Below are 25,666 nucleotides of genomic sequence, written 5' to 3'. Positions count from 1 at the left end.
GCTGAGCCAGATGAAAGGATTCGAGTGTAACAGAGTCGAGACATTCCCTTGGTGGAGGCTCATTGTTCAGGTATCCAAATCTGACCCTTGTTCATTGGCTTTCAGCATCAACATGAGTGCCCTTTCCCAACTACTGAGCTTCAGCCTGCATTTTATTCACACCCTTCAAATGAGTGCATTACAAAGCCTACCTGCAAAGGATATGTGAGCATCTAATTCTCTTATTGAGATACACTGGAAATACCTGAGCAGATACCGTTCTCCACAGTCCTTGTCTGGGCGTAATAGATCTTCCATAAACGCACCCTTTGTGTTGTCCTTAGGGACTGCCATGCCACTGCTTTCAAATGAGTGAATGAACACCCTGAATGATCACCCCTTTGTGTTCTAAAAACGGTAAGTATGCAAGTAAATGACTTACTTCAGTGACACTTTGAGGCCACCCCACAGTTACAATGGAAATTGTAATGGGACCGGGAAGCCAAAGGTTTCACTGCGCTTCTGGAGGTTGTTGTTTGTACTCTCTGGACTGGAAAGCCTTCTGCATAGGAAGGTCAGTGGGTCACCCAAGAACCCAGAGCTAAGGAATGGGAGAGCTGAGACTTAATTCAGCTTTGCAAAGCCTTGCTGTCAGCAGCCATGACGTGGGAACACTTCTCCCTGACAGAGTCATGGCTGCCCTCTTGCTTTCCGCTGGAACTAAAATGCTGGCATGTTGCTTTCGTATGCCATTATCAAGTTCATGTCACTAAATACACAGCAGACACTTGCAGGCAAACATCTAAGTGGAGAAAGGAAATCATAGCTGGCTTCTTTCTTGGACCTTTTGGCTTTATACTTAATCAGAGTTGACCCATTAGGGTTCCGATGAAAGACCCCTTGGAAGAAGTGTGATTTAATATTTAAGACGAATGCTGGCTATTTCTGATAACTCTCTTCTTATCCGCTATTTGTTTTTGGTCATACTTTCTCAATACGAACCATGGAAATGACAATTTAGAACACTTCTACTTTGAAGTATAAAATACTGGAGAGCTGGAAGCTTATTTCAGTTTGGAGGAATGGGGAATTGCTTCTACCCTACTGTCTCTTCTTGTTATTAATTTATATGCTGAAATAGATTAACGCAGTGTAGCATGAATGCGGTACATAAATACCCGTTTATGTTCCCCCATCAGCTTCAGCTGTGGACTAATCTCACGGAAAGCTTGAATGGTTTCTTAGGGGGAGATATTGGAAGGGTTAGGTTCACCCCATGAGTTCCTTAAATATGCCATTAATTCACATTGATTTCAAAGAACACAGATAATCAGCTTGAGTTCCCCACCGGCTGGATGCCTCAGCAGGCTGTTTGTAGTTCTGTGCGCTGGAGATCTCAGGGAGCCTCCTATGTCCCCCGTTTCCACATGCACATCCAAGGATCCAGAGGATGTTGTGCTCCAGCCACGAGCAAGTCCCGCAGCTGTTAGACAAACTTCTGAGCACCAAGCTTTATGGAGAGAGATCTAAGGACAGTCAGTGCAAGTTCTTGTGTATGTTTGGGGGTTCTGTGTGTGTACATGCACGGCCGGAGGACATCCTTAGCTGTCACTCCTCAAAAGATACCTTGTTTTTGAGACAGGGTCGGTCGCTATCCTGTAGCTCACCAGTTGGTCTAGGCTAACCAGCAAGCCCCAGGGATGCTGCTGTTTCCATGTTCTTGGTGCAGGAATGCAAGCACATACTGTCTGGCCAGGCTCTTCTACATTGTCTCGGGGGGGGGGGGCCCACACATGGGTCCTCATATTTGCAGTAGCAGTCAGCTTATTGACTAAGCCACTGCCTCAGCCCCAAATTCCTTTTGAGAAAACTCGAGAGTCCCGGCTCCTTGTTCAGCCAGCCTTGGTTTCTGGTGGGGTCATTTCATGTGACAACAAAATGTTACTGTTCAGTAACCACAGGCTGACTTGCTTCTAGGGTCATCTCCAGGACTCCACAGCACGTCATTGCTAGTGCAGCATCTGAGTATGCTGGCTCTGGAGCCAGGCTGGCTGGGGCTAAACCTGGTTCTGTTTTTAGCAGCTATGGAAAGTTACATTTTTATATGGCCTTTCAGAAGTGGGACTTGAGTGTGGAATCCGGGTCCTTGTGTTTGCAGCTCTCTCTCCAGGAGCTCTGTCCTCAGCCTGCAATACAAACGGTGACCTGCAGTCTGTCCATTCTGATTATGCCCCCTTAGAGACCAGAGGAGGGACAGAGTCTGGGGAAAAGGATGGATGGTCTAGTCTGCCTGTTATTTGGTCTTGCAGTTTTCTCTGGATCATTGGTGCCTATGTCCCCAGACTTTATTCCAAACCATGCATGGCAGTCACTGCTTCCCCTACTAGGCCACTCCTGGATCTCTCCAGAGGTGTCATGAGGTCCCTCTAAGAGTCCTCTCATGTCACAGATGAGCCAGGGACAAGCATCCAGCAAGTCGGCTCCGACGTGTTTCTTAGTTGGGATCTAGAAGCACTTAATCTGAAAATTTCTCACTTGTTGGGAGCTGAGGAGATGGATCAGTCAGGAAAGTGATCACCACGAAATCAAGAGAGCTTGTGACTGGATTCCCAGCTGGGAACCTAATCTAAAGGGCCAGGTGCCGGTCACGTGCCTGTAATCCCAACACTGAGTAGGCAGAGACCTGGGGATCTTTGGGCTGATGCTGGCCAGCCAGCCAGGTGGGATCTGAGCTCCTGGTACACTGAGAGAAACTGCTCCCAAAAGTTAGATGGCACCCAGTATGGACCTCTGCCATCACATGAGTGGAGGTCAAGATAGATGGATCCTGGGGTCTGGGCTGGAGAGCTGATCAAGCATAATTAGTGAGCCCCAGGTTCAGTGAGAGACTTTGGTTGAAAACAATACGGTGGTGACTGATGGAGGAAGATATCAGAAGTTAATCTCTGGCTTCTATATGTGTATGCACAAGTGTCCACATGCAAAAACTATTGCCACACAGAGAGGGAGAGAGGGGGAGAGAGACAGAGACAGAGAGACAGAGAAGCAGCCTCTCCTAACACTCTAGACACAAAATTCTTATTTATCACTAAGGGTGATACAGAGGAAAGTTCTTTGAAAAGCCTTCAAGAGCCATTGAAAGCCATCATACAGCTAAGTAAGTAGTAAGCACTGCCATAGACACATCAACAGACGGAGCCTGTTGGTTTTCTGGTGTCTGTACCCCTCCAGGTCCTGGCCTGCCTGGGATGTCAAGGCCTTGGCCTGGGGAGGCCCTCAGCTGTGATCCCTGCTGAGCTCAGCACCAACTTCAGACCTCAGCTGTCTCCCCTGGGATGCTTTTGGCTTGTTTGCAAGCCTCGTTTTTCTAGGCTGTGAGTGCACTGGATTGCAGCCAGCTTCCTCCCCAGCTTCTAGCAGCCAGGATAGTCGGTCATGCTTGAGAGTGAAAGTGTTTGTAACCTTGTAACTGGAACAATAGTGAGCGGCCAGGACTTTGGTCTCTGCCTCTGTGCAAGGATCTGCGGGGCTGGGATGGCCACCAGGGCCATGGTGCTTAGAAACACTCCAGGGTGATAACAGGGTGCAGGGCTAGCCTCAACTGGTAGTTGCATCCCACTGGAAACTCTAGTCAGACAGCAACTTGAGAAGTATACTTTATTCTTCCGTTTTGTAGTCATCAAAATACATCGCTTTAGTGTGTTGTTTTTATTTGGGGTTTTTATTTGTATTTTAAGACATGATCTTGCTGTGTGGTCCGGGCTGGCCTTACAGTCATGATCCTCCTGCCCCTGCTTTCTTAGTGATGGGGTTATGTGTGGCCCATGCCCAGTTTGGATGGTTTCTTTTGATGACGCTTGTGTTTGAGCATTCAGTGGAAGCCACATTTTGCCTTAGAACTTCTGAGTCTTTGTTTGTCAAGTGGTAGTGGGAATAAATCAACTGACATTGGCAGAAGTTGGATGATTGATTTCCCAGATCTGAGCAATATTATCTCAGAGGCAAGCACATTTGCGTGTCTATTCCCCCAAAATATTTATAAGTATTTCTAACTATCTAAGAGCTTGAAGCCCTAGGACTAGCTATGATGTAGGACCGCTTCTGTTTTAAAAGGTTTTTTTTTTCTATTTAGGTTAATTGTATGCATATAATACATCTGATTCTAGTCACCCCATCGCCTCTCTTGTCCCTGGCACTCAGCTGCCAGGTAGCCCCCTCCTGGGCTACCTCTACCCACAAAGGCTTGTGTGTGATGGTCACAGAAAGGGCAATTTGAATTCTTCATCCTTAGGTGTATAGAGGATCTTTCCCCTCAAACATTAGGGTACTCTTTCAGCATACACAGTGACCCCACATAACTGTGGACTTGACCACAGTACAGAATTACTTAGTAATATGTTTAGATTTCACCTCGGGAACATGTTTGAAATGCATAATTGTTTTCTTTTAAAAGATGAATATTCCCATTGTGAGGAAAGCATGTTATTTGGTGAGATTAAACCCCTGACCTCCTTGTGTGTACATAATGAACGCTGGCAGCAGAGCTGGGAATGGCTGCACCGAGCTCACCGGGATCCTCTCCACACGCTCACCAGCCTACTTCACACGTGATAGATTAGGCCCTGTGCTTTTGTTTCTCTCTGGAATGTGAAAAAAAAAAAGTAAAAATTTTTATGAGTGGTAAATTCATAAGCTTGGGGCATGAAAATGTTGCGATTTGATATAAAGGGAGTTTTGAAAGGAAGATTAGTGGTTTAAATCGAAGGGTTTGCCTTGTGGGATTTTGCTGTGGCAGAAATGGAATTTGGTAAGGAAAGGTCCTGCTTTGTCTGATTGCCCATTCATACCACAATCAGGGTCCCCCTGACAGACGCCCACTGATTGATGGAGTTGATTACAGGCACTTCATAAACTTGAACTCACATTTTCAGAACACACAGGGTTTGCCAACCTAGGACTCCCCTTGTTTGTGCTTTGGTTGGTTTCTTTGCGAAGTGGAAACTGACTGTCATTCTTCATTAATTATCTCTTTAAAACAGAGGAGCAGGCCAGGGGATGACTCAGTGTGAAGTGTTCCCTGTGTAAGCGTAAAGACTGGACTAGGGTCCCCAGCATCCATGTGAAAGCTGGGCATGGTGGTACACCTGTCATCCTATGGCTGAGAAGAGGGGAGACAGGGGGGTCCCCAGAAGGCCAGCCAGTCTAGGGTAATCAGTGAGAATCTGACCCCCACCTCCAATAAAACAGAGGGCTCATGAGATGGCTCAGCGGGTGAAAAGGACATGCCTTACAAGCCCGAGTACCTGATTTTGCCACGTAAAGCGGCAAGGAGAAAACTGATGCCACAGAGTTCCCATCCTGACTGCTTTGGCGCATGCACACCCCCACACAGCCCACATACACAGGATGATAAACAAAACCAAATGATAAGGAAGCTCGTGCTGGATTCTCAGCAGCAGTTACGTGACTAGCTGGACACTTGACGATCCTGGTGCACAGTGGTCAACTTCCTATCCACTCTCCCTCAAAGGTTTCTGATAGCTTCTACATTTTCCACAGTGGAGTATATAATGAAAACACCCAGGAAGATGCCCTGCTTGTGTGCCAGAAACGGAGCCACAACACAAGGCTCAGCCTTGACTTCCTGTACCTGTCCCCTCCCCATGGCAGCTGTTCCTACTCTGTCATATGGGTCATAGTTCCTTTTCACATGGGAAGACTATCTTTGCATTGGACAGGTGAAGTTAAATCCATTCACATTTATCTAAAAACCTTAAGAGTCCATTTGGGGAAGTGATTTGGACGTCATAAAATTATGATGTTGATTTGAGAGAACATTAAGTCTGGTCCTCTCCTTTGAATGGGCCTTAAATCTGTGTTATCCAGACAAATGAGACTCCCTGTTTCATAAATGATTTATGTTCAATTTAAAAGTATGTGAAAATGGAAATTTCATGCTTTTTCATGGTTATTCATTCCAGGGACTTAGCAAGTTCACTGCCGACATACAGAAGCACTCACACACTCAGCACATTTTTCTGGTGGGGGGAGGGAGGGTCTAGCAGTTACAATTTGGGGTGTTTCTCTCCCCCTAAAGAACAGTGAACGGACTGTTGGCAATTTCCCCAGATCAGAGTCTCAGGAGCTCCTCTTAGGTAACTCACTCATTTTCTCTTCCTGGTGTGTCTTTGCAGGCATTTTTTTCCCTTGCCCATGTAAACTACAAAAAGATCACATTCTTTTGTGGAGATCTGTGTGCCCCTGCGTAGAGATCCATCTGTTCCGTTAGCTTCTCCTGAGGAGATGAGCAAATGTGTGTTCACTATAGATGGGTGTGGTGGTTTGAGTACGTACTGTCCACCATGTGTGTTTGAACGCTTGGCCCATAGGGAGTAGCTACTAGGAGGTGTGGCCTTGTTAGAGTGGGTGTAGCTTCGTTGGAAGAAGTGTGTCACTGTGAAGTTCTCATATGTTCAAGCTAGGCCTAGTGTGGCATACACTTCTGCTGCCTGTGGATCAAGATGTAGAACTCTCGGCTCCATCTCCAGCATCATGTCTGCCTGCATGCAGCCATACTTCTCGCCATGACAATAATGGACTAAACCTCCAAACTGTAACCCAGCCCCAATTAAATGTTTGTTTGTTTGTTTGTTTGTTTTATAAGACTTGCCCTGGTCATGGTGTCTCTTCACAGCAATAAAACCCTAACTAAGACAACTAGCCACTAATGATATGTCAAATTTTGCTTTTCACAGCAAAGTTTATTGGGTTTTTAGAGCATGGGTAACCTCAAAAAAAAAAAAAAAAAAAAAGCCACATCACAGTAATACCCCACCCCATCACAGATGATAACTCATGGAAGCTGCCCCTATGTCTCCTCTTTGTGTGTAGTTTCAGTCCAACGTTCTCTAACATCTCCTATGAGTCCTTGCCTCTGTAGGGAGCAGGCAGGAAGGACAGCTACAGTCCCAGATGAGGTCCTTGACACTCCTCTACCTTCTACTTGTGAGAGGCAGTAGCTCAATAGTATTACCATAGACCCAGCTACCTCTGTCTTAGTCTCTTCAATTAGTTGTCATGGCTACGGGGCCACAGTACTCTGAGACAGTGATGGGGTGGGCATGTTATATATACCGATTCTATTTCCAAAGTGTCTGTGCTTTGCTACCTTTGTGTCCTCTTAGGTAATCTCAAGTTCAACTACATGCTTTTCTGTGGGAAAGACTATTAGAGGGATAACTAAATCTCCATGCTGGCTATGCTAAAATATTTGTGGTGATAATTTAATTTAGACACTTAAAATTCTAGGGCCTTAACGATGTGTGCTTTCTCCTCTTGCTGTAATAAATGGCCAGCCTCTGGGCTAACTACCATTCTATAGCTGTTTAGATCACAAGATACTTTGAGATATTTGCTTGCCAAGTGTATAAAGCTATTCCTTATGAAGGATTCTCCTACCTGATCTCAGTCCCCAGCATAGTAATTTGTTCACAAAGTAGAGGTGTGTGTACTTACCTGTGAATTCTATGAAGAATGCAATTGTAGTGTCATTTAAATTCCAAACCATCGTATAGTATGTTAAATTGATGATTCTCTGCCAGGTATAGTCACAAATTCACATTCTTGAGCTTGTATCTTAAAGCTTTTTTCTCTCAAAAAGATGTATTTTTTATGAGGCTTGCGTGTAGGACACTGGAACCCTATGAAGTGGCATTTCTTTTTCTATTGTTAAAGAGAGAGCAAATGGCAGGCCATTAATAAAGCCTGCGGCTCAGTGAACCCCAAGGCATCAGAGTTATATCTATTGCAATTCGGCTTTATTACACTGTTTGGGTCATAGGAGTGGATGATTTGGTCTGAAGTACATAGCAGAAAGGGAAATTGGACACACAGTTGACAATCAGAACCCGAGGATGCACTTGAAAAGCAGCTCAGAGCAAAAGCATGTGGGATTCTCCCAACAGGACCTGGATTAGTGGCTCCTGCTGACATTGAGTGACACATTTCATTACAGCACCTTACAGTTGGCTGTTTATATTCCTGCATGAGATCCAGATCAGATTCACTGAAGAGAAAGTGACGATATCTTATTCTTTTCGTATTCCAAATGTTGAGTGCAGGGTCTATCCCACAGGATCAATGCACAGTTGCTTGTTTGTTTATTGTGGTGCCAGGCACAGACACAACTGGTGCATGTGGGGAAAGAACTCTGCCACTGAGCCACACCCCAGCCCCTCACTGGGGAATTCTAGCAGGGGCTCTACCACTGAGCCACACTGGGGGATTCTAGGCAGGGGCTCTCCCACTGAATTATGTCCCTGGTGGCGCTCTACAGACAGACACACCATTGCTGGGCTATATCTCCAATTCATTCTGCATGATTATTGAAAATCATGCAGGCCATACAACCATTAATCCTTCTATATACACTCTTCTCCCTCACTCCCATGGTCTGTCACTGAACTTGCCTTACCATTCCTTTCCATCTCTTCCACCAAAATGTACTATCTACTGTCACTGTTATTTAATGTATTTTATTAAATACTTACTTTGCTCTGCATCATTGTAGGTGCTAGAGACTCGACAGTGTAAGACAGGAGAAAATATAGGTTGTAGTCCATGGATACTTTAATTTCAAATTCCGAAAGAAATGCTGTGAATGAAACGAATGTATAGTTAGTAAGGCAGGTCAGCAGGAGGGGCTGTGGTACTTAACCTGTGTCCTAGTGTTTCTATTGCTATGATAAACATGATGAACAAAAACAGGACTGATATAGCATACTGGCTATGATCATAGTCCAGTATCATAGGAAGGCAGGGCAGGAACTTTAGGCAGAAAGGAACCCAGAGGAAAGAACTGGAGCAGAGGCCATGGAGGATCACTGCTTCCTGGCTTGCTCCTCCTGGCTTTCCCAGTCTGCTTTCATATCCAAACCAGGACCACCTGCCCAGGGATGGCAACACCCACAGGGAGCTGGGCCCTCCCACATCAATTGCTAATCAAGAAAAGCCACACTTATGTACATGGAATCTGATAGAGGCATTTTCTCAACTGAAGCTCCTCTTCACAAATAACTCTAGCTGTGTCAAGATGGTACCCCTCCCAACACTACCAACACAACCAAAACCTACCAGGACAACCTGGATGAAAGGAAATATGCTGGCACAGAGTGAAGGAAGGGGCAAAAGCAAAGAGCCTGTGGTAGGAGAGTGCCCGCCCGTGCAAGTGTGGGAGGGAGATATCAGCTGTGCGGTGGGATCCGTGGGACCTTAGCACAAAACTCCCAAGCCCCCTTTCCACTTATCCTATTGATGAGGAAGCAAAACCATGTGTTCCAATCAAGGATTGGATGGCAGTTGAGCTAGTCATTAAATATGCTGTTTCCATGTTTTAAAAAATTTAGTGCATGAGTACAAAATCCGTAAGTTATGTGTATAATACTCTGAGTTGTTACAAGGGAGCATGTGCAGTAGACCTTGGTCTGCTTCTCCACAGCTTCTCCAGTCACTCCAGCATCTTCATAGATAACCCCTAAGCTGACCTCTCACAGATGGAGTGCTTTTTGCCTGTTTTTAATACTTTCACAAATGTTTGAATGGACATATGTGCTTTAATCCATCTGGTTTCATTTCACTCAGCATTTTTATCTGTGAGGTTCACTCATATTCCTCTGCGGGAAACAGTTGCTTCATTTTTAGTGCTGTGTAGTATTCCACTGCATGATATACCACAGGCTACCTATCTAATAGCACACTAAAACAGAATCTCTGGGTGTGTGTGTATGTGTGTGAAATAAAGACTAGATTGTGAGTCCTGCCTTTACTGTGTTTATTATAATTCCTTCTTTAAAAAAGAATCTGAAAGTTATATGAAGAAATAAGTCTTTTATAAACTTGATTTTTTACTTTGAAAACAGATTTCCGATTAAAAACCAGTGGCTAAGGGGTAGGGAAATGGTTCAGTGAATAAAGTATTTGCCACACAGATGTGAGAATGGGAGTCCAGATCCTCAGTCCCTGCATGAATGCTAGGCACCTGGCCTTCAGTCCCAGCACACAGCAGATGGAAACAGAAGGTCTCCAGGGAAATCTGGGTGTTATAGCAGAGCTACTGAGCTCTGGGTTCACGGAAGAGACCACACCTCAGTGAATAAGATGGAGAGCCACTGAGGAAGACATCTGACGTCTACCAGGAATGATCAAGGAAGACATCCAACATCTGCCTCATGCACTGTCACACGTGTGTGTCCTCACACAGGGGAACACAAGAACACATGCACGGATACTACACATATACACAAAATAATAAAATAAACAAAAACATAAAAGTATGAACAATGGGGCTGGGACACCTTTAATCCCAGCCCTGGGGAGGCAGAGGCAGGCAGATCTCTGAGTTCCAGGCAAGTCTGGTCTACAAAGTGCATTTCAGGTCAGCCAGGGCTGTTACACAGTGAAACCCTGTCTCGAAAACATGAAATAAAATAATAGTATATTAAAAAAATGATGAAATCAGTGTCTTCCATAATCAAGAATGTTGTGGTGTGTCCCTTTAATAGACTGGTGTTAGTTCTAGATAGGAAAGACTTATATGAACATGTCTGATGCGCTCTGGACCTTTTGGTATTTAGAAGTATCTCCTAAGCTGTTGCTTTTTCCTGCAGTATGAAGAATTATTTCCTACTGAATTGGGATGCCTAGGCTTCATCTCTGCTGTTGAAAATTAGATCTGTTCGTGTAATTGATTTATTGTTTATGTCGATTTATTGATTGGACTGGGTTATTTTCATCTTGGCTTCACTAAGCTTTCTCTGTTCTCTCTGTCTTTTTGAATATCTCAGATGACGTTGCTCCATATTTCAAAACGGAGCCTGGCCTGCCGCAGATCCACCTGGAAGGGAACCGCCTTGTGCTCACCTGCCTGGCTGAAGGGAGCTGGCCCCTGGAATTCAAGTGGATACACAACGACAGTGAGCTCACCACCTACAGCAGCGAATATAAGTAATTGATGGCTTGAAAATAAGATCTTGAGGTTGTGCGTTGTAATCCTTGCCTTGCTGGACATGATGACAAAAGGCTGGCAGTGCTGGAACAAGTCCCAGTGCAGCGAGGGAGAAGGGCTAGATCTTTGTGTGTGCTTAGATGGAGCTTGTTATTCTCGAGGGCGTGTTCGCCTTGGAGTCTGTCATTAGGCTTGTGACAGCAAGCCCACAGTCAGGAATCCACGCGAAACTCTAATGGGATAAACTTGCTGATTTTAGTGACAACCTCGGCTACAAGTATTGTTTGTATCTAACAGGCCCAAGCACTTCCTGTGAGTGTGTAGGTTAGGAGCTTTAAGGAGTCGTGCTCTTAAAATCCTTTCTAGCTGCCCTTTCGAATTTGGCTGGGAAAGGGGCTGTCATTGTAGAGTGGGTGTGAGGAGAGCCTCATTACTCAGCCAGAAACCCAGTGAATAAGGAAAGCCTACTATGTCACTGTCCATCACACCAGGGACGGGTGCTAGGAACTTGGTGAACTCCACGCCCAGTGTCGGGAGGGCAGAGTTAGAGACCAAGCAGGCTTAAGCTGTAGCTGTGCTGAAGAAGCAGCCCTGCCTCTCTTTCAGCCTCTGGTCTTTGTGTTTAAAAAAGAAAATGAAAATATTTTCAATTTAGTAAGACAGTGTACAAGTGGAATTCATTTTCATACATACATGTCATTGTACATTGTTCTGTCTTCTTCCCCCACTGCCCTCTTGTCTGTTTGTCTGGTTTCCATTGTGCCCACAAAGGTCTGTCCTGTGCTTTTAAGTAGCTTTCCTCACCTCCAGTGATCCCCTTCCTAGCTCTGTGACCTATATGAACACACAGGCACACATACACCTTTAAGCCCAAGTTTTTACATGTGAGAGAAAAAAATACGTACTTGTCTTTCTGAGCCTAGCTTTTTTTGCCCGACTCAATGATTTCGAGGTCCATCCGTTTTGTGCAAATGTAGCTCCTGTGAGTAGTGGCAAGCATGGGTGTGCAGGCATCTCTGCAGGATGTTGACTGGGAGGCGTTCCAGTGTAAAATAAGAGTAGTCTGCCTGGGTCCTGCACTTGATCTAATTTTAGCTTCTTGAGGATGCCTGAGACTGGCTTTCAATAGTGTTGCATAAGTTTACATTCCCCTGAGCAGCGTTAATTTTCCTCTTTCCATACATCCTCACTAAAATTGGTTGTTGGGTTGTGTCTTTTTCCTTCACTCTTTCTTGATGATGCCCTTTCTGACTGGGGTGAGGTGGAATCCCATTGATGCTTTTATTTGCATTTCCTTAAAGGCAAAGGATGATGAACACTTTTTCAAACATTTATTGGCCATTTGATGTCTTCTTTTGAGAACTGTCTGGTCAGTTCACTTATCTACTTATTGATTGGGCGCTTTTTAATGTTCAATGTTTGCATTTTTATATGCCTTGATATTCATTCCCTGCGTGCTGTAGTTGGCTAAGAACCTTTTCTCATTCTGTAGACTATCTCTTCAGGCAGGTGAGAGTTTCCTTTACTGTTCACAAGCTTCTTAGTTACATGTAATCCCTCATGCCAACTCTAGGAATTATTTCCTGTGCTATTGGGTATTATTCCCAAAGTCCTTGCTGGCGCCAATACCTTGCCATGTTTTCGTATAATTTCACTAGCAATTTCAGACTTTTGGTCTTGTATAGAGGTCTTTGATCCATTTTTAAATTGATTTTTTTTTTCTGTTTGTGTAAAGTGAGAGATATGGCTCTTACTTTCACTCTCCCAGTTTTCCAAGCTCCGTGCTGTTGATTTTCTAATGTGTGATTTTCACACCTTTGTCAAAAATGAAGTTTCAATAGCTGGAAGGGTCCTGGCTTCTGTGTTCCATTGATATGTGAATCTGCTCTGTGCAGAACCATGTCATCATTATTACAGTGGCACTTCAGTATCACTTGACGTTGGGCATGGTGGTGGCACAGATTGCTTTGTATACTTAAGTTGTTTGTACATAGGACTTTTTCTCTCTTAGATCTGTGAAGAACTCATTGGGACTTTCATGGGGATTAGGCTGACTCTGTAGCTTTTTTTTCTATGATGTAGCCATCTTCACAATACTGATCCTTCCCATCCATGAACATGAAAGGTCTTTCTGATTTCCAATGTCATTTTCACTTTCTGTCTTCAATGTTTTAAGTTCCCATTGTAGAGATCTTTCACTTCCTTGCTTAGATTTACTGATATATTTTTAATAATCTATTATAAATAGATTTTTGGTGGTCTACCTGTCTTTCATTTGTTTTTGTTTTTGGCAAGTTTCCTATTGATATATAGAAAACCTACTGGGTTTTGTATGTTGATCTTTTATCCTTCTACTTGGCCAGAGGTATGTGGACTTCAGGAAGTTTTCTGATAGTCTTTTCAAGTCTTATGATCTTTAATCTAGTCATCTGGAAGAAGGAATAATTTGGTTTCTTGGTTTCTTGATTTGTATCACTGTTCCTCTTTGCCTTGGCTTAGGGCTTGAGCTAAGCCTTAAATACTGCGTTAATAAAGTGCCTCATCCCCAACTTAGGAGGGAACACTTTTAGTTTTTCTCCCATTTTATGTTTCAGGTTTGTCATATGTAGACTTTATTGTAGTGAGGTGTATTCCTTCTTTCTCATTTCTTCAGGGCTTTTATCGAAAATGGGTGTTGAACTTTTGTCAAGTGCCTTTCTGTAGCTTTGTACTTAAGTCTGCTCATTGACATATTGGAGAGAAACGAACTCAGTGATGGCGTTTCCTATTAATGTGTTCTTGAATTTGGTATGCAAGAATTTTATTGAGAACTTTGCATATGTGTTCATGTGGGAAATTGGTCAATGGCATGCATGCACGTGTGTGTGTGTGTGTGTGTGTGTGTGTGTGTGTGTGTGTGTGTTGAATTGAACAATTTCATTGGTACTGTTTTTTTTCCCCCTTACTATGCCATGGAACAGTTTGAGGATCACTCACTTTAGCTTGTCTTTAAAGACCTGGTAGAATTTGGTAGTGAGTCCTTTCCCTTTTCTGGGAAACATTTTAATACTGGTCCAGTGTTGTTGATTTTTTTATGAATCTGTTTTACTTATTTATATTCTCTTGACTTAATTTGAAGATCATATATGCTTAAAATTTTCTCCATTTCTTTTAGATTTTCCAAGGCTTTTATTTTGGAATATAAGTGGTCCAAGTATTTCCTAATAATTATCTAAACTTCTTTGGTGTCTGACATAACCTCCCCTCTTCTCTAGTTTTAGTATCATGGGTCTTCTGTCTCTTTCTTTTTGTTAGTTAAGCTAGAGGGTTGTTAGTCTTGTTTGTGTTTTTGAAGAACCAACTCTGATTGATTCTATATATTGATCTTTGGCTTGCTATCTCTGTCATTTCTGCCCTCATCTGCTTTTGTGCTTAACTTGCTTCTGATTTTCTAAGACCTTGAGGTACATCATTAGGTTATTTAGAAATCATCATTTAAAAAAAATGTGAAGACTCATGGCGAAAGCTTTCTTCTTAGAACTACCTTAGCAGTACCCAAAGGCTCTGGTAAGCTGTACTGTCATTTTCATCTGATGTGTTGGGACTTTTAATTTCCTTATTTTGTCAGTGATCTTCTGGCCATTCAAGAGTGTATTGCTCAGTTTCCATCCATTTCTGTAGTTTCTGTTGCTGTACTGATTTCTACCTTTAATCTATTACACTATGATAAGCTTTAAAAATTCAGTTGTTTTGTATTTGTTAAGTCTTGACTTGGGCTGGGAAGGCCTTAGAGATTATGATTGCTGAGAAGAAAATATATTCTGTTTCTGTTGAATGGAATATTCTGTATACTTCTGTTAAATACTTTTGACCTATGGTGTAATTTAACTATGAGGCTTCTTCGCTGATCTTTGTCTGGATGACCTATCTAAAAATGAGAATAGGTTACTGAAATCACCAATTGCTCTTGCATGAGGGTATTTCTGACCTTTTCTGTCCATTATTATTTGTTTTATGAAATCAGGAGCCCTGAGGTTTGGTATGAATATAGTTACAAATGTTGTATCTTCTTGATGAATTGTGCCCCTTATTAATATGTAGTGCCTTTCTTTATGTATATATGAATGTATGTGTGACTGTGCATATAACTGTATATGTGGTACATGTGTTTCCACATGTGTGTAGGTGCATGTGCCTATATGTATTCACATAGAAGCCAGAGAAGGATATCTACTTTCCTACACTATCATTCGGTACCATAGTCCCTTAAAGAGGGTCCCCCAGTAAACTCTAGGTAGGCTGGGGGACCCAGCCAGAAAACCCCAGCAAGCCTCCTGTGTCCATTTACCCAACAGCATTGCTGTTCTAAGCACTTGCATGCAACTCTGGTCAGCTTTTGACGGGGGTGCTAGAAATCAAACCTGGGCTACACTGAGCCGCCTTGCTAGCCCTTTATGTGCTTTGGCTTGCAGTCAACCAACTCAGGTACTAGAATAGCCATGCCGTCTTTTGTCTTCCATTAGTTTGATTGATTGCCTTTGTCCTTGTTGGTTAGTCTGTGGTTATCCTTACTAATAGTTGTGTTTCTTGGTAACAAGAGAAAATTTGATTGAATTTAAAACTTTTTTCACTTTAATTTTTATTCTGTATGTATCAGTATTTTGTCCCCTGTATGTTTGTGTACTGCATATACGCCTGGTACCTGTGGAAAGCAGAAGAAGGCATCAGATACCCTGGAACTGGAGTTACAGACAGGTGTGGCCACCACGTGGGTGCTGACAATCCAACCATGTCCTCTGGAAGAGGAGCCTGTACCATTTCTGAGTGCTAAGCCATTTCTTTTGCCCATAGATCTATTTTTTTTTAAAAAATATATGTATTTATTTTATGTGTGTGAATGCCTTGCCTGCATGTTTGTGTTTCCCACATGTGGGCCTAGTGCCTGAGAGGTCAGAAAAGAGAGTGGAGTCTCTTGGAACTGCAATTAGGATGGTTGTGAGCCACCATGGGTGCTCTGATTCATCTCCTATACAAGAGTAGCAAGTGCTCTTAACTACTGAAGCATCCTCTCTTCCCCTGGATCTAATTTTTTAATGCAGTCAGCCAGTGTGCCTCTCTTTTATTGGTGAGCATGTAAGATCATTACTGAGAGATGCTCACTAGCTCTGGTGATGTTGTTGTTTTCCTTTAATTGGGTAGATTATTGTCTGTTCTCCTTTTGTACATAAATATCAGGGCTTGTTTGCTTCTTCTCTTGGGGATGATGAATTCCTTCCTATGTATCTCAAGTTCTTCCTAAGGGCACCCAGGAGCCCCCAAGGCTTGGCTTCAGTCGTCACCATTTCATGATGGCGCCTGTGATGCTACAGAGTTCACAGGGCCCCAATGTCATCAAAACACGTGCTGCTTTCATGAGGGAAGAAGGAATTGGTTATACAGAGCAGCAGCCTAACAAATGGCCAGCTCACCCTGCCCCGCAGAGGTTGTAGAATGTGATCCATAGCCCATGTTCAGCTTACCTTAGTTGGCTAGCTGCTGAATATTTCCTTTTCTCCCTTTATTGCTCCCCTCTCACTCTTTCTCACTCCCTTGCTCTTCCTGTGCGTGTGTGTATGTGTGTGTGTGTGTGTTACTAAAAGTGTCCCAATTCCATGTCTGTGGTTGTAAGCTTTCCTATAACACCCCTACTTTCTAGTCATGGTAGCCCATTGGAGGCTGGCAGCATCAGTCTACAGACCAAGCCAAGGAACAGCTGCACAGTTCCTCCTCAAAAACCCCCATCCTCTCTGTATATCTGGCTCCCCTCTTTCTTATGAGCCTATACTTATTTCTGCTACAAGCCTGCCCTTTAACGTGTGTGACTTCCAACCTTCTCTAATATGGCCTTCCCTACTTACCTACTTTTTGGGGCTCAATTTGTCACAGTAATCCAGACCACACTCAGGGCAGACAGTTGTAGGGTGGGATCCAGCTCTTCTTCCTGTGTGATGCCCTGAACTTGGGCAGGTTGACTGTGTGCCCTGCTGGAATGATTTATAAAAAAGCTGGCTGTGTTGACTATTTTCCAAATTTCTGGGGTCAAAATACTCAATAAAAGCAACTAAAGGGAAAGAAGGGCTTACCTGGGCTCACAGTTTGAGAGCACAGCCCATCTTGGAGGTGAAACCATGGTAGCAGATGTGTGTTCTCAAGGAGGAAGTAGAGAAAGCTGAATGCTGATGCTCTGCTCGCTTCCTTCTTTTTATTCAGCCCAGGAAATGGTGCTGCCCACGTTCAGCGTGGGTCTTCCCACCACAATGAGCTCTCTCAGATACTCTCTCCCAGACATAGTTAGAGGTGTATTCCTGGGGAATCCAGACCCTTGTTAAGTTGACAGTTAATATGAGCCATCAGTGTTGTAAGCATTGAGCGACTCTACTGTGTAAAACCTTACATTTCCTGACACACATTTAATCTTTCAGTAATTACTGGCAGTATTCCCCAGTTAGTTATTGTGTGGTGTTATGGGTTTTTAATGTAAAAGCAAACTTACAAACGAGAACTGTGAATGAGTGATGAGTTCAAACACACACACACACACACACACACACACACACACACACCTTAAGATCCGGTGACTTCAGGTTCCCATCTATCTAGCTTCCTCATTGTCACTGGAGAAGTTAACTTTTGATCTAGTCTCTCATCTGTAAAATGATCCCTGGCTTGGGAGCCAGGGATGCTCACCCAAACCAGAGGAGACATTTTGTGTGTCCTAGGAAGTGAGCAGCAGGTCCCTAAAGGATTGCTCCTTCTGGGGAGAAGATCAGGGAAGTAGGTGGTCTGCAGCAGGAGGCCTTCAAAGCTGAGTAGCTGCTATGGCTACCTAGAAAGGAGTTTCTTTCCCAGATCTTCAGTGTCTTAATATGTTCTCTGAAATGAAGCTGCCCCTCTAGGCACCATGATGCCTGCCTTTCCATGTCCTCTCCCTCCTCACAGAAGATGCACAGCGCCCTTTAGAGCAGTGGTTTTCAACCCAGGGGTCGAGACCCCCTCAGGGTTGCTTTCAGATGTTTCTATTAGCTTTGTAACAAAATTATGGAATATTAATGAAATAATTTCATGGTTGAGAGTCACCGTAACACCAGGAACTGTATTAAAGGGTGGCAGGATCAGGATGGTTGAGGAGCACTGCTTAATAGTCTTTCTGTGGGTCCTCACTTCCAGGGGGTGGGGGAGGAAAGAAGGAGTGACATTGAATCTGAGTGAGATGAGCATGACACCATCATGGGCATTAGCAGTGTGTGCCTGTGTGTGTGTCCATGTGTGTGTGCACGCCTATGCACACGTGCGTGTACGCCTGTGCGTGGACAACCTCAGCTATTCTCCCAAGACACTTTCCATCTTTTTTCTTTTCTTTCCCCACTCTGTGCCAAGGTCTCTCACTGGGACCCAGAGTTTGCCACCTAGGCGAGGCAGGATGGCCAGCAAGCCCTAGCGTCGTGCCTGTCTCCCCCTCTCCCACGCACCACTCGTCATCTCATTGACATGATTTCTGAGGATCAAACTCAGGTCCTCAAGCCTACAAGAAGCGTACCAGCTGAGCCATTTCCCCACCTTTTCACTCCTAGAGCCTACATGTATCCCAGGCCATTCTGATACATGCGTTTTCTTAAATACAGTGTTAACCTAAAAGTATGTGGAAAGGTGTATTGTTTAGATTTTATTTCATCCTTCATTGCCCTTTCCAGTAGCAAAATTTACCTGTTGGCTTGAAATATGTGCTGATAATCTGCAACAATACAAAACAGTGCTGGTTGTATTGAAGCAAGACCAAGGTAGCGTCTCTTCATACACAGACCATTAAAATAAGGCAGCCGCCTCGCTGCCGCTGAGCACAATGAGGAGGCACGTGTTCCGAAGCAGCCACGGCTTGCCGTAGAAGTGGCGAATTACATTCTGTTCACAGAGGTCTTCAGACTCTGAGACAAGTTATCAAGAATCCATTGTATTTTGTCATCAATTTGTCCAGGTGTAAAAGCTGCTTAAAAAATCGCATACTATTTTTCCAAATTACTCTTTTCATCTATTTCTTCCCCAGAACGCCGTCAGCTATCATGTGTTAACCTTCACAAGACCTTTGTACGTCTCAAATTGGAAAACAAGGATGGGAATGTTAGCTGCCCTGCCTGAGATTGAGCACTGATTTTTACCTCCCTTGGGGTCATCCAGGAAAATGCTAACATTGTAAAGAGATAATAATTAATCTCACCCTTCCTAGCATTGGCTAAGAGTAGTGTTTGCTCTGCCTCTTGCATTACAGGATGCTGTGCGTTTGGCTGAATTTTAAATGTTCAGGTTCACATCCATACTTGTGCCGCCTTTTAGGATGTGGACATATCAGGAGCAGTTATGTAATTAAGCTAAGTTTGCACAGGTGTCTGAGGTGGGTTTGCAAACAACTTTTGCAGGAAACATCTGTAAGTTCTGGTTGACGCTGTGGAAAAAGTCTATAATATTTATTTTCCAAGTGTGTCTGTATGCATACCCATGTGTGAAGAATTTCTTAATGCTTGCGCAGTATGCCTATTATAACAGTTGGAATAATTGGGTGGTCTAAAAATTCGTCATTTTCTTAAGAGACATGCCTCCATGGTTCATTTCTGTGCCACAATAACAATAGAAACTTGATGGATGCTTATTATCTTTTTTATTCCAGTAAAAACAGGAATGGTTAAGGGAAAAGCTATTTTCTCCTTGTTTTATAAAAAGACAAGGAAACTTCACCATATCAATAAAATTATTACATTCCTGGGGATAACTTTTATAAGAGATGAATAAAACCTACTTGAAGAAGAGTGCACTGAATGGCTCAGTGAGAAACGCAGGGAGGCTGCTGCTCCAGGAAAGCGAGCATCAGTTATTTCATGAATGTAACACAGGCAATAGGCCTTTTACTAGCATCAGTGCAGCATTTGCTCACAGTGCTGCTGATCCACTCAGGGTCTTGTAGAGGGCAGAGAAACCCTCTACCACCAAGGTATGTCCCCAAACGGAGATTTTGTTTGTTTGTTTGTTTGTTTGGCTTCATTTTTTTTTTTTTTGAGACAGGGTCTTTCTGTGTGTAGCTGTGGCTGTCCTGTACTCACCAGGACCAGGCTGACCTCGCACTCACAGAGATCCACCTGTCTCTGCCTCCTGAGTGCTGGGATTAAAGCTGCATGCCACCATGTCCAGCACGGAGATGAATTAATGAAAAATGCCAGTGACATTTTGTCCATTGGGTAGTGCCATTCTGAGGATGGCCTTGGCTTCTAACAGCAGCCAGTGCCAGAGTGTGGCAAACACTGAAGTAGCTCTGAGGAGGAATCTATACTCCTAGAGTTCTTAGTACCCTCAGGATTTACAAGTAGACTTGACCTGCTGGTGTCTCATCTCACTAGTTTCAGGGCATTTAAATGACCTCACAGTTGAGTCACTCTCACCAGGGCATCTCTGAGTACTTGCCTGAGGCGAGAGCTCTCTAATAATGCCCCTGGTTTTCCCCACCATCCTGCCTATCAACACGTGGTTTCTTCCTCCGGAACTGAGAGGCCTCTTTCCCATCAGCCAAGCTGTTCACTGCTCCTCAGGTGTCCCTCCTCATTCCTTCCAGAGACCTCTGCCTTTTAAAAGCTTAACAGTCACTTTAGTCCCTTCTCCTGCCGCTGTGATTGAAACAAGAGGCAAAAGCAGCCTAAGGAAGCTCCGTTTTTTGGCTCCCAGGGTGAGGTTCCAGTCTGGCATGGAAGGGGGGGCTATGGTGGCAGGAGTGGGAGGCAGCTGCTCGTGCTGTATTTGCCTTCAAAAGCAGAGACGCAAACGCTGGTGCTTGCTCTCTCCCTCTTGGTCAGTCCAGGACCTCAGCCCCTGGAGTGGTGCTGCCCTCACTCAGGGTAGGTCCTCCTGTCTCAATTAAGCCAATCTGGAGCACCCCTCTAACTGTGCCCGGAAGCTAATCTAATCTAGACGAGCCTCCCTGGCTTGCCCAGAGGCGCCTCTCCTAAGTGGCTCTAGGTCTTCTCTAGACAACGATAAGAGTAAACCACCACAGGGCCAAATATTCCTCTTGCACCGATGCCTATTTGCAGTCTTCCTGAAAGGCTGTAGTGTGGCACCTCTGTTTCCTGAATGTTAGCGACTCAGTTGTTTGGCTGTCCCATCAATTTGGGCAGCTAAAAAGTCATGGAGAAGGTAGCCTTGATGCTTAGAATCATGTGGCTCTGATAATTCTCTTGTAAGAGTTATTTCCGTGTGCATTTTCCTAATACTCAAGACCCAGCTCTCATTTCTCACTTCGCAAAGCAGAAGTTGCTTTCTGGTATCTGGACTTGCCCACTAAAGAAGGCACAGCTTTGTGCTAGGACTTTAAGGGTCTCCACTCGGCTCTCTGAGATTACTGGAGACTCCCCAGAGTACCCTTACCCACAACAGCTATCTTTATCAATGCCAGATGTCAAATGTGCTTCAAGAGGAAAGAACTGCAACAATGCCCTGTGGCAAAGACTTCTCTCACCCTGGCTCTCCCTAACCCTGTTAGTTACACTGGGCTAAGCTCGAGGTACATACAGGCTCAACTCTGCAAACTTGCTTGAAAAAAAAGAAAAAATTAAACTCAATAGAATTGTCTTTACAGGATCAACTCTGTACACTTGCATGACAAAAAAATTAAGCTCAGTAGAATTGTTTTAAAGACCCATGAGAAGAAGGAGAGGGGGACATGGGGGAAGAGGGTATGAGGGTATAACTTGGAAAAAGGGGGGGGCTGGGATCAGGATATAAAGTCATTATATAAATAATTAAATGGAAGAGGAGGGGAAAAAAAGATACCAGGTATTAGAAAGGTGAAGGAAGGTGATCCTAAGAGATGGGCCACAAACAAGGCAAGTCATGTAATTACCCATAGCTTCTGCCTTTGCAGAACTTCCGAGCTAAGGCATGGAAAAGAGAGAACCCAGGTGATGTTTCTTCACTAAGCTAGAAAGAGGAGAATGGGGAAAGAAATGGGAACACGAGATGTGAAGGGATGTATGGAGAAAGTGTTCTGAAAACTGCATAGGCGCCTTCGAGCTTTAGCACAGTGGGCAGCCATCAGCACATTGGTTTGAACCCGAGGCCAGGTACAGGATTACCCAGGTGACAGGCAGTGGCTTCCTGTGTTTACACAGGAGTAGGTATCCTATCCATGTACATATTGTTTTTATTTCATTATTTCTCAGTCTGTTAGTCAACAAGTAAAGGGTATGTCTGGGCATTTTCTTCTAAGAGGAATCAAGTTAGGTTTTTTGTTTTTGTTTTTTGTTTTTTCATCAACTATCTAAACTGAATGTGACCCTCATCTGCATCTTCCTGCAAAAGACTGACTCGCCCATCACCCCAAATAGTTCATGATAACTCTCCTCTAAGGGTTTACAGTCCAGTAGTCCTACTCTGTGAACTGACTCACTTTCATGAGCAGATTTTATTTGGGCTTTCAGCTCTCAACCCTTGAGAGTTATAAGTTTTAGGTAAAATATAATCTAATGTAGTTTCACACTGCATCACTTAATTGGTCTCTAGTCCTCGATATATAAATGGTTGTGAATTGGGTAGAAAACTTTGGATATGCCTTCAACTTTCTTCTTTATCATAAACTAGTGTTTGTGAATCCTGTCACTGAAATATGGACTCCTCATTTCTGAGGCATCAAGCTAACTATTGTTTTGTCTAGAAGGATGGGGATAATGAACTTGGGAATTTAACAGTGGATAGGGGCAATTGTCATCTTACTCCAAGTAAACGCGACCCATGTTGACCTCCCAGGCTTGAACAGCATAACTCGGGCTTAGAGCATGTGACTTAGATCTCTAATGCTCATGAGGCCATTCTTTGTGTGGATGCCACAAAGCTGTGAGCTGTTCCTGTTGGCTTCTGGCTTCAGTTCGATGGTATTTTCTTTGCTCTGTAGTCAGGGCAGATAGGATTGTTCCTGGAGAATTTCTTAAACAGAATTGGCATGTGGCTTCTTAAAGTCCTTATTGGAGATGATTTGGATGTAGATAATTAGTCTCTCTTGGGCCCTCTGTCTTAGGATCATTGTAGAATCTAAGTGAAAAGCCTTAGCCAGAAGAGCAACCTGACCTAATGTGATTCACTGTTGACAAGAACTTCCAAATGAGACACAAGAAGCTTTTAACTGTGTTCCTGATCCTCTGATGCTTGATACAATGCTCATGGTTTAGCCTCCTTTTTATCGTTGTGGCTTGGTGTGGATATTTTTAACTGTGCAGAGAGTAATATTTGTCTTCATACTTTAATTCTTGGTGTAATGGTCCACATTTTTTATGTCTACAGAGAATTCCACATCATAAAGAATTAAGTAATCAAAGATGGAATAAAAGATTTTTATCCATAAAAAAAAAATCAATGTCTTCTTTCCCAAAGGTTTTCTGACATTCAATTCTTACTGGCGTTAGAGTATTTAATCCTAATAATGCTAGATCTGACAGACTGATTTCGGTCACATGCCCCAGCTTCATGAAATGGAGATTGTCACCTTTCTGCCCCTGATTAGATGAAGAAAGAAAGAATGAACAGTCTCTAAAACATTGCTTATGTTGGTGAAACCCACAGAGTCCTGGAGAGACTTGGGAATATCTCAATAGCGACTCTTGAACTTTGGACTGGTTTTGTAGTGTTAGCATGAAGGGTAAGCAGAGTCATCCATGGTAGCCATCAGGGAGAAGCTGGTGGGAGCCAGCCACCTCATTGGTCTCTGGAAGCTTTGTATGTACAGATCTGAGCCCTAACACAGCTACTGCCTGCTCAGTACATGGGGCCCACAGGCACCTGTTTATTTTTCCTCTTTATTTAAAATCACTTTAAATAAACAAGATATTATATATGATATATATAATATATAGAGGAATATATACACACATACATGTATATGATAACTTTTGCAAATACAGCATTCCTGGTGGATGACACAGTCTTTCCTAGTCTGTGCTTTTAACTTCATGCTGATGACTTAACTCTTCTAAGGACATAACCTTCACCTTGCCCAGTGTGTATGACCTGTCAGTTGGGCACACTTTCAAAATTGTCTATCTGTTCTTTTATCAAATTCCACCGTAGATTTTTTTTTTCATCATTATTTTGCTGGAGGAAACAGTCAGCTCCAGATAGACTCATTCCATTTTGGATTATTGTTTTTTTAAAATTTAATACAGGAAATTTATAAAAATAAAATTGAAAACATAATTATCATCTAACCTTCCCACGATGAGGTGATGCTGTGAGCCTGCACGTGGCTTTTAGTGTGTATTTCCCTAGCCCCCCTCTTTTTAACTGTGCAAATAAGAAAGAGCTTTTGTTCAAGTCATAAAAGCTTATGAACATAAAAGCTTAAAAACTGGTACTTATTCATGCAAAATAGGTGTCTTACTAGCATAAAATTATTTTTGTAGCTAGTGGGTTTTTTGTGTGTGGTTCTGTGTAATATGGATACTAAGGGACCCTCTTACCACTTAGAAATAACCCCACCCCACTTAGTTCACCTTCTCATTCTTTTCTCTTTTTAAATTGTACGAGGGCCTCATACCTTCTAGGTAAACATTAAATCACTAAGCTACATCCCCAGCCCCAAATTTGTATTTTATCACCGTCATTATTAGCAGTAGTGCCCAGGCTCACTGGGATCTCCTATGTATCCACGGATGGCTTGAACCCCTGGTCTTCCTACTTACCCCAAGTGTAGGTATTATGGGTGTGTGGTACTCTGTGTGGTGCTAGGGATCAAACACATGACTTTGTGCCCACTAGGTAGGCCCTCCATGTACTGAGCTACATCCCCACCCAGAAACACTTGGATAATTCCTGACTGTAAAGAGATATGTAGCTCTACCTTGTTCTGGAGGTGTGGTATTCTTATCCCGATGCGTGTGCTAGCTCCTTAGTAGCTTTCTGTTGGGAATGGCTACCAGGCGATAACTTATAAAATAAGTCAGATTTAATCATACATCATTAGAAATATAATTGTTCTTTTCTAGAAAATTTTCATATAGCAGCCTAATTCATCCTAGGCATTTTTCTGCCCCATTTTTTTTTTTTTGACTCTTTATCAGTGAGTGGTCATAGGCAATTGAGCAGTAAGCCATGGTCATTGTTTTGTTTTACTCTTCCCTCCAGTTGTTTTGGTTGTATTTGGAGTAGATTCTGAGCAGAATTGAGTCTCGGAAACAAACTGTCATTACCGTCTCTTGTGGCTTGTTTTTTGCACAGATAGTGGGTATCTTTAGAATTGTGGGGCCACTGGACGTTAGACAGAGTCAAGTGAAGTAACTCCCCTGGAGCCATCGTCACACCATAAGCTAGTCCTCTAAGGGACTTAGGAGCTGCCGTTCCAGTCGCCATTAAATACTGTCTTTACTCCACCTGTCCAGGTGCCGCCGTCTCCTACTGCTGTGTCTCGCCGCTGCCACGCTCCTCCGCAGCCATGCATGTCCCATCACAACTGTGTGTTCTCACCACCGCTGTGTCCCTGCTTCCGCCATGTCTCTTCATGGCGTTTCCCACCATTTCCATATCCGACCATTGCTGTACGCATCGCTTCAGGTCCCATCACCACCACAATCCAGCATCCCCATGTCGCACCACAACTGTCACTTCCCATCGGTCATGTCCAGCCGCTGCCGTGTTTCTCACCTG

The 25,666-nt window shown here is 43.5% G+C and overlaps 1 protein-coding gene across 1 annotated transcript in view; it reads left to right on the top strand.

Moving 5' to 3' along the window:
• Positions 1-25,666, top strand: part of LOC129670104 (protein sidekick-1-like) — a gene marked incomplete at its 5' end in the record, with an annotated part of 897,806 nt that overhangs the window by 325,326 nt on the left and 546,814 nt on the right. Inside the window, one exon of the mRNA XM_055598542.1 lies at positions 10,821-10,980. Coding sequence (XP_055454517.1) covers positions 10,821-10,980 — 160 coding nt within the window. The remainder of the gene's footprint in view (positions 1-10,820; positions 10,981-25,666) is intronic.

This window comes from Psammomys obesus, unplaced genomic scaffold, assembly GCF_907164565.1.
Source record: "Psammomys obesus unplaced genomic scaffold, mPsaObe1.curated_primary_1811, whole genome shotgun sequence".
NCBI classification, from domain to species: domain Eukaryota; kingdom Metazoa; phylum Chordata; class Mammalia; order Rodentia; family Muridae; genus Psammomys; species Psammomys obesus.
This window is presented reverse-complemented; position numbering and strand designations above follow the sequence as displayed.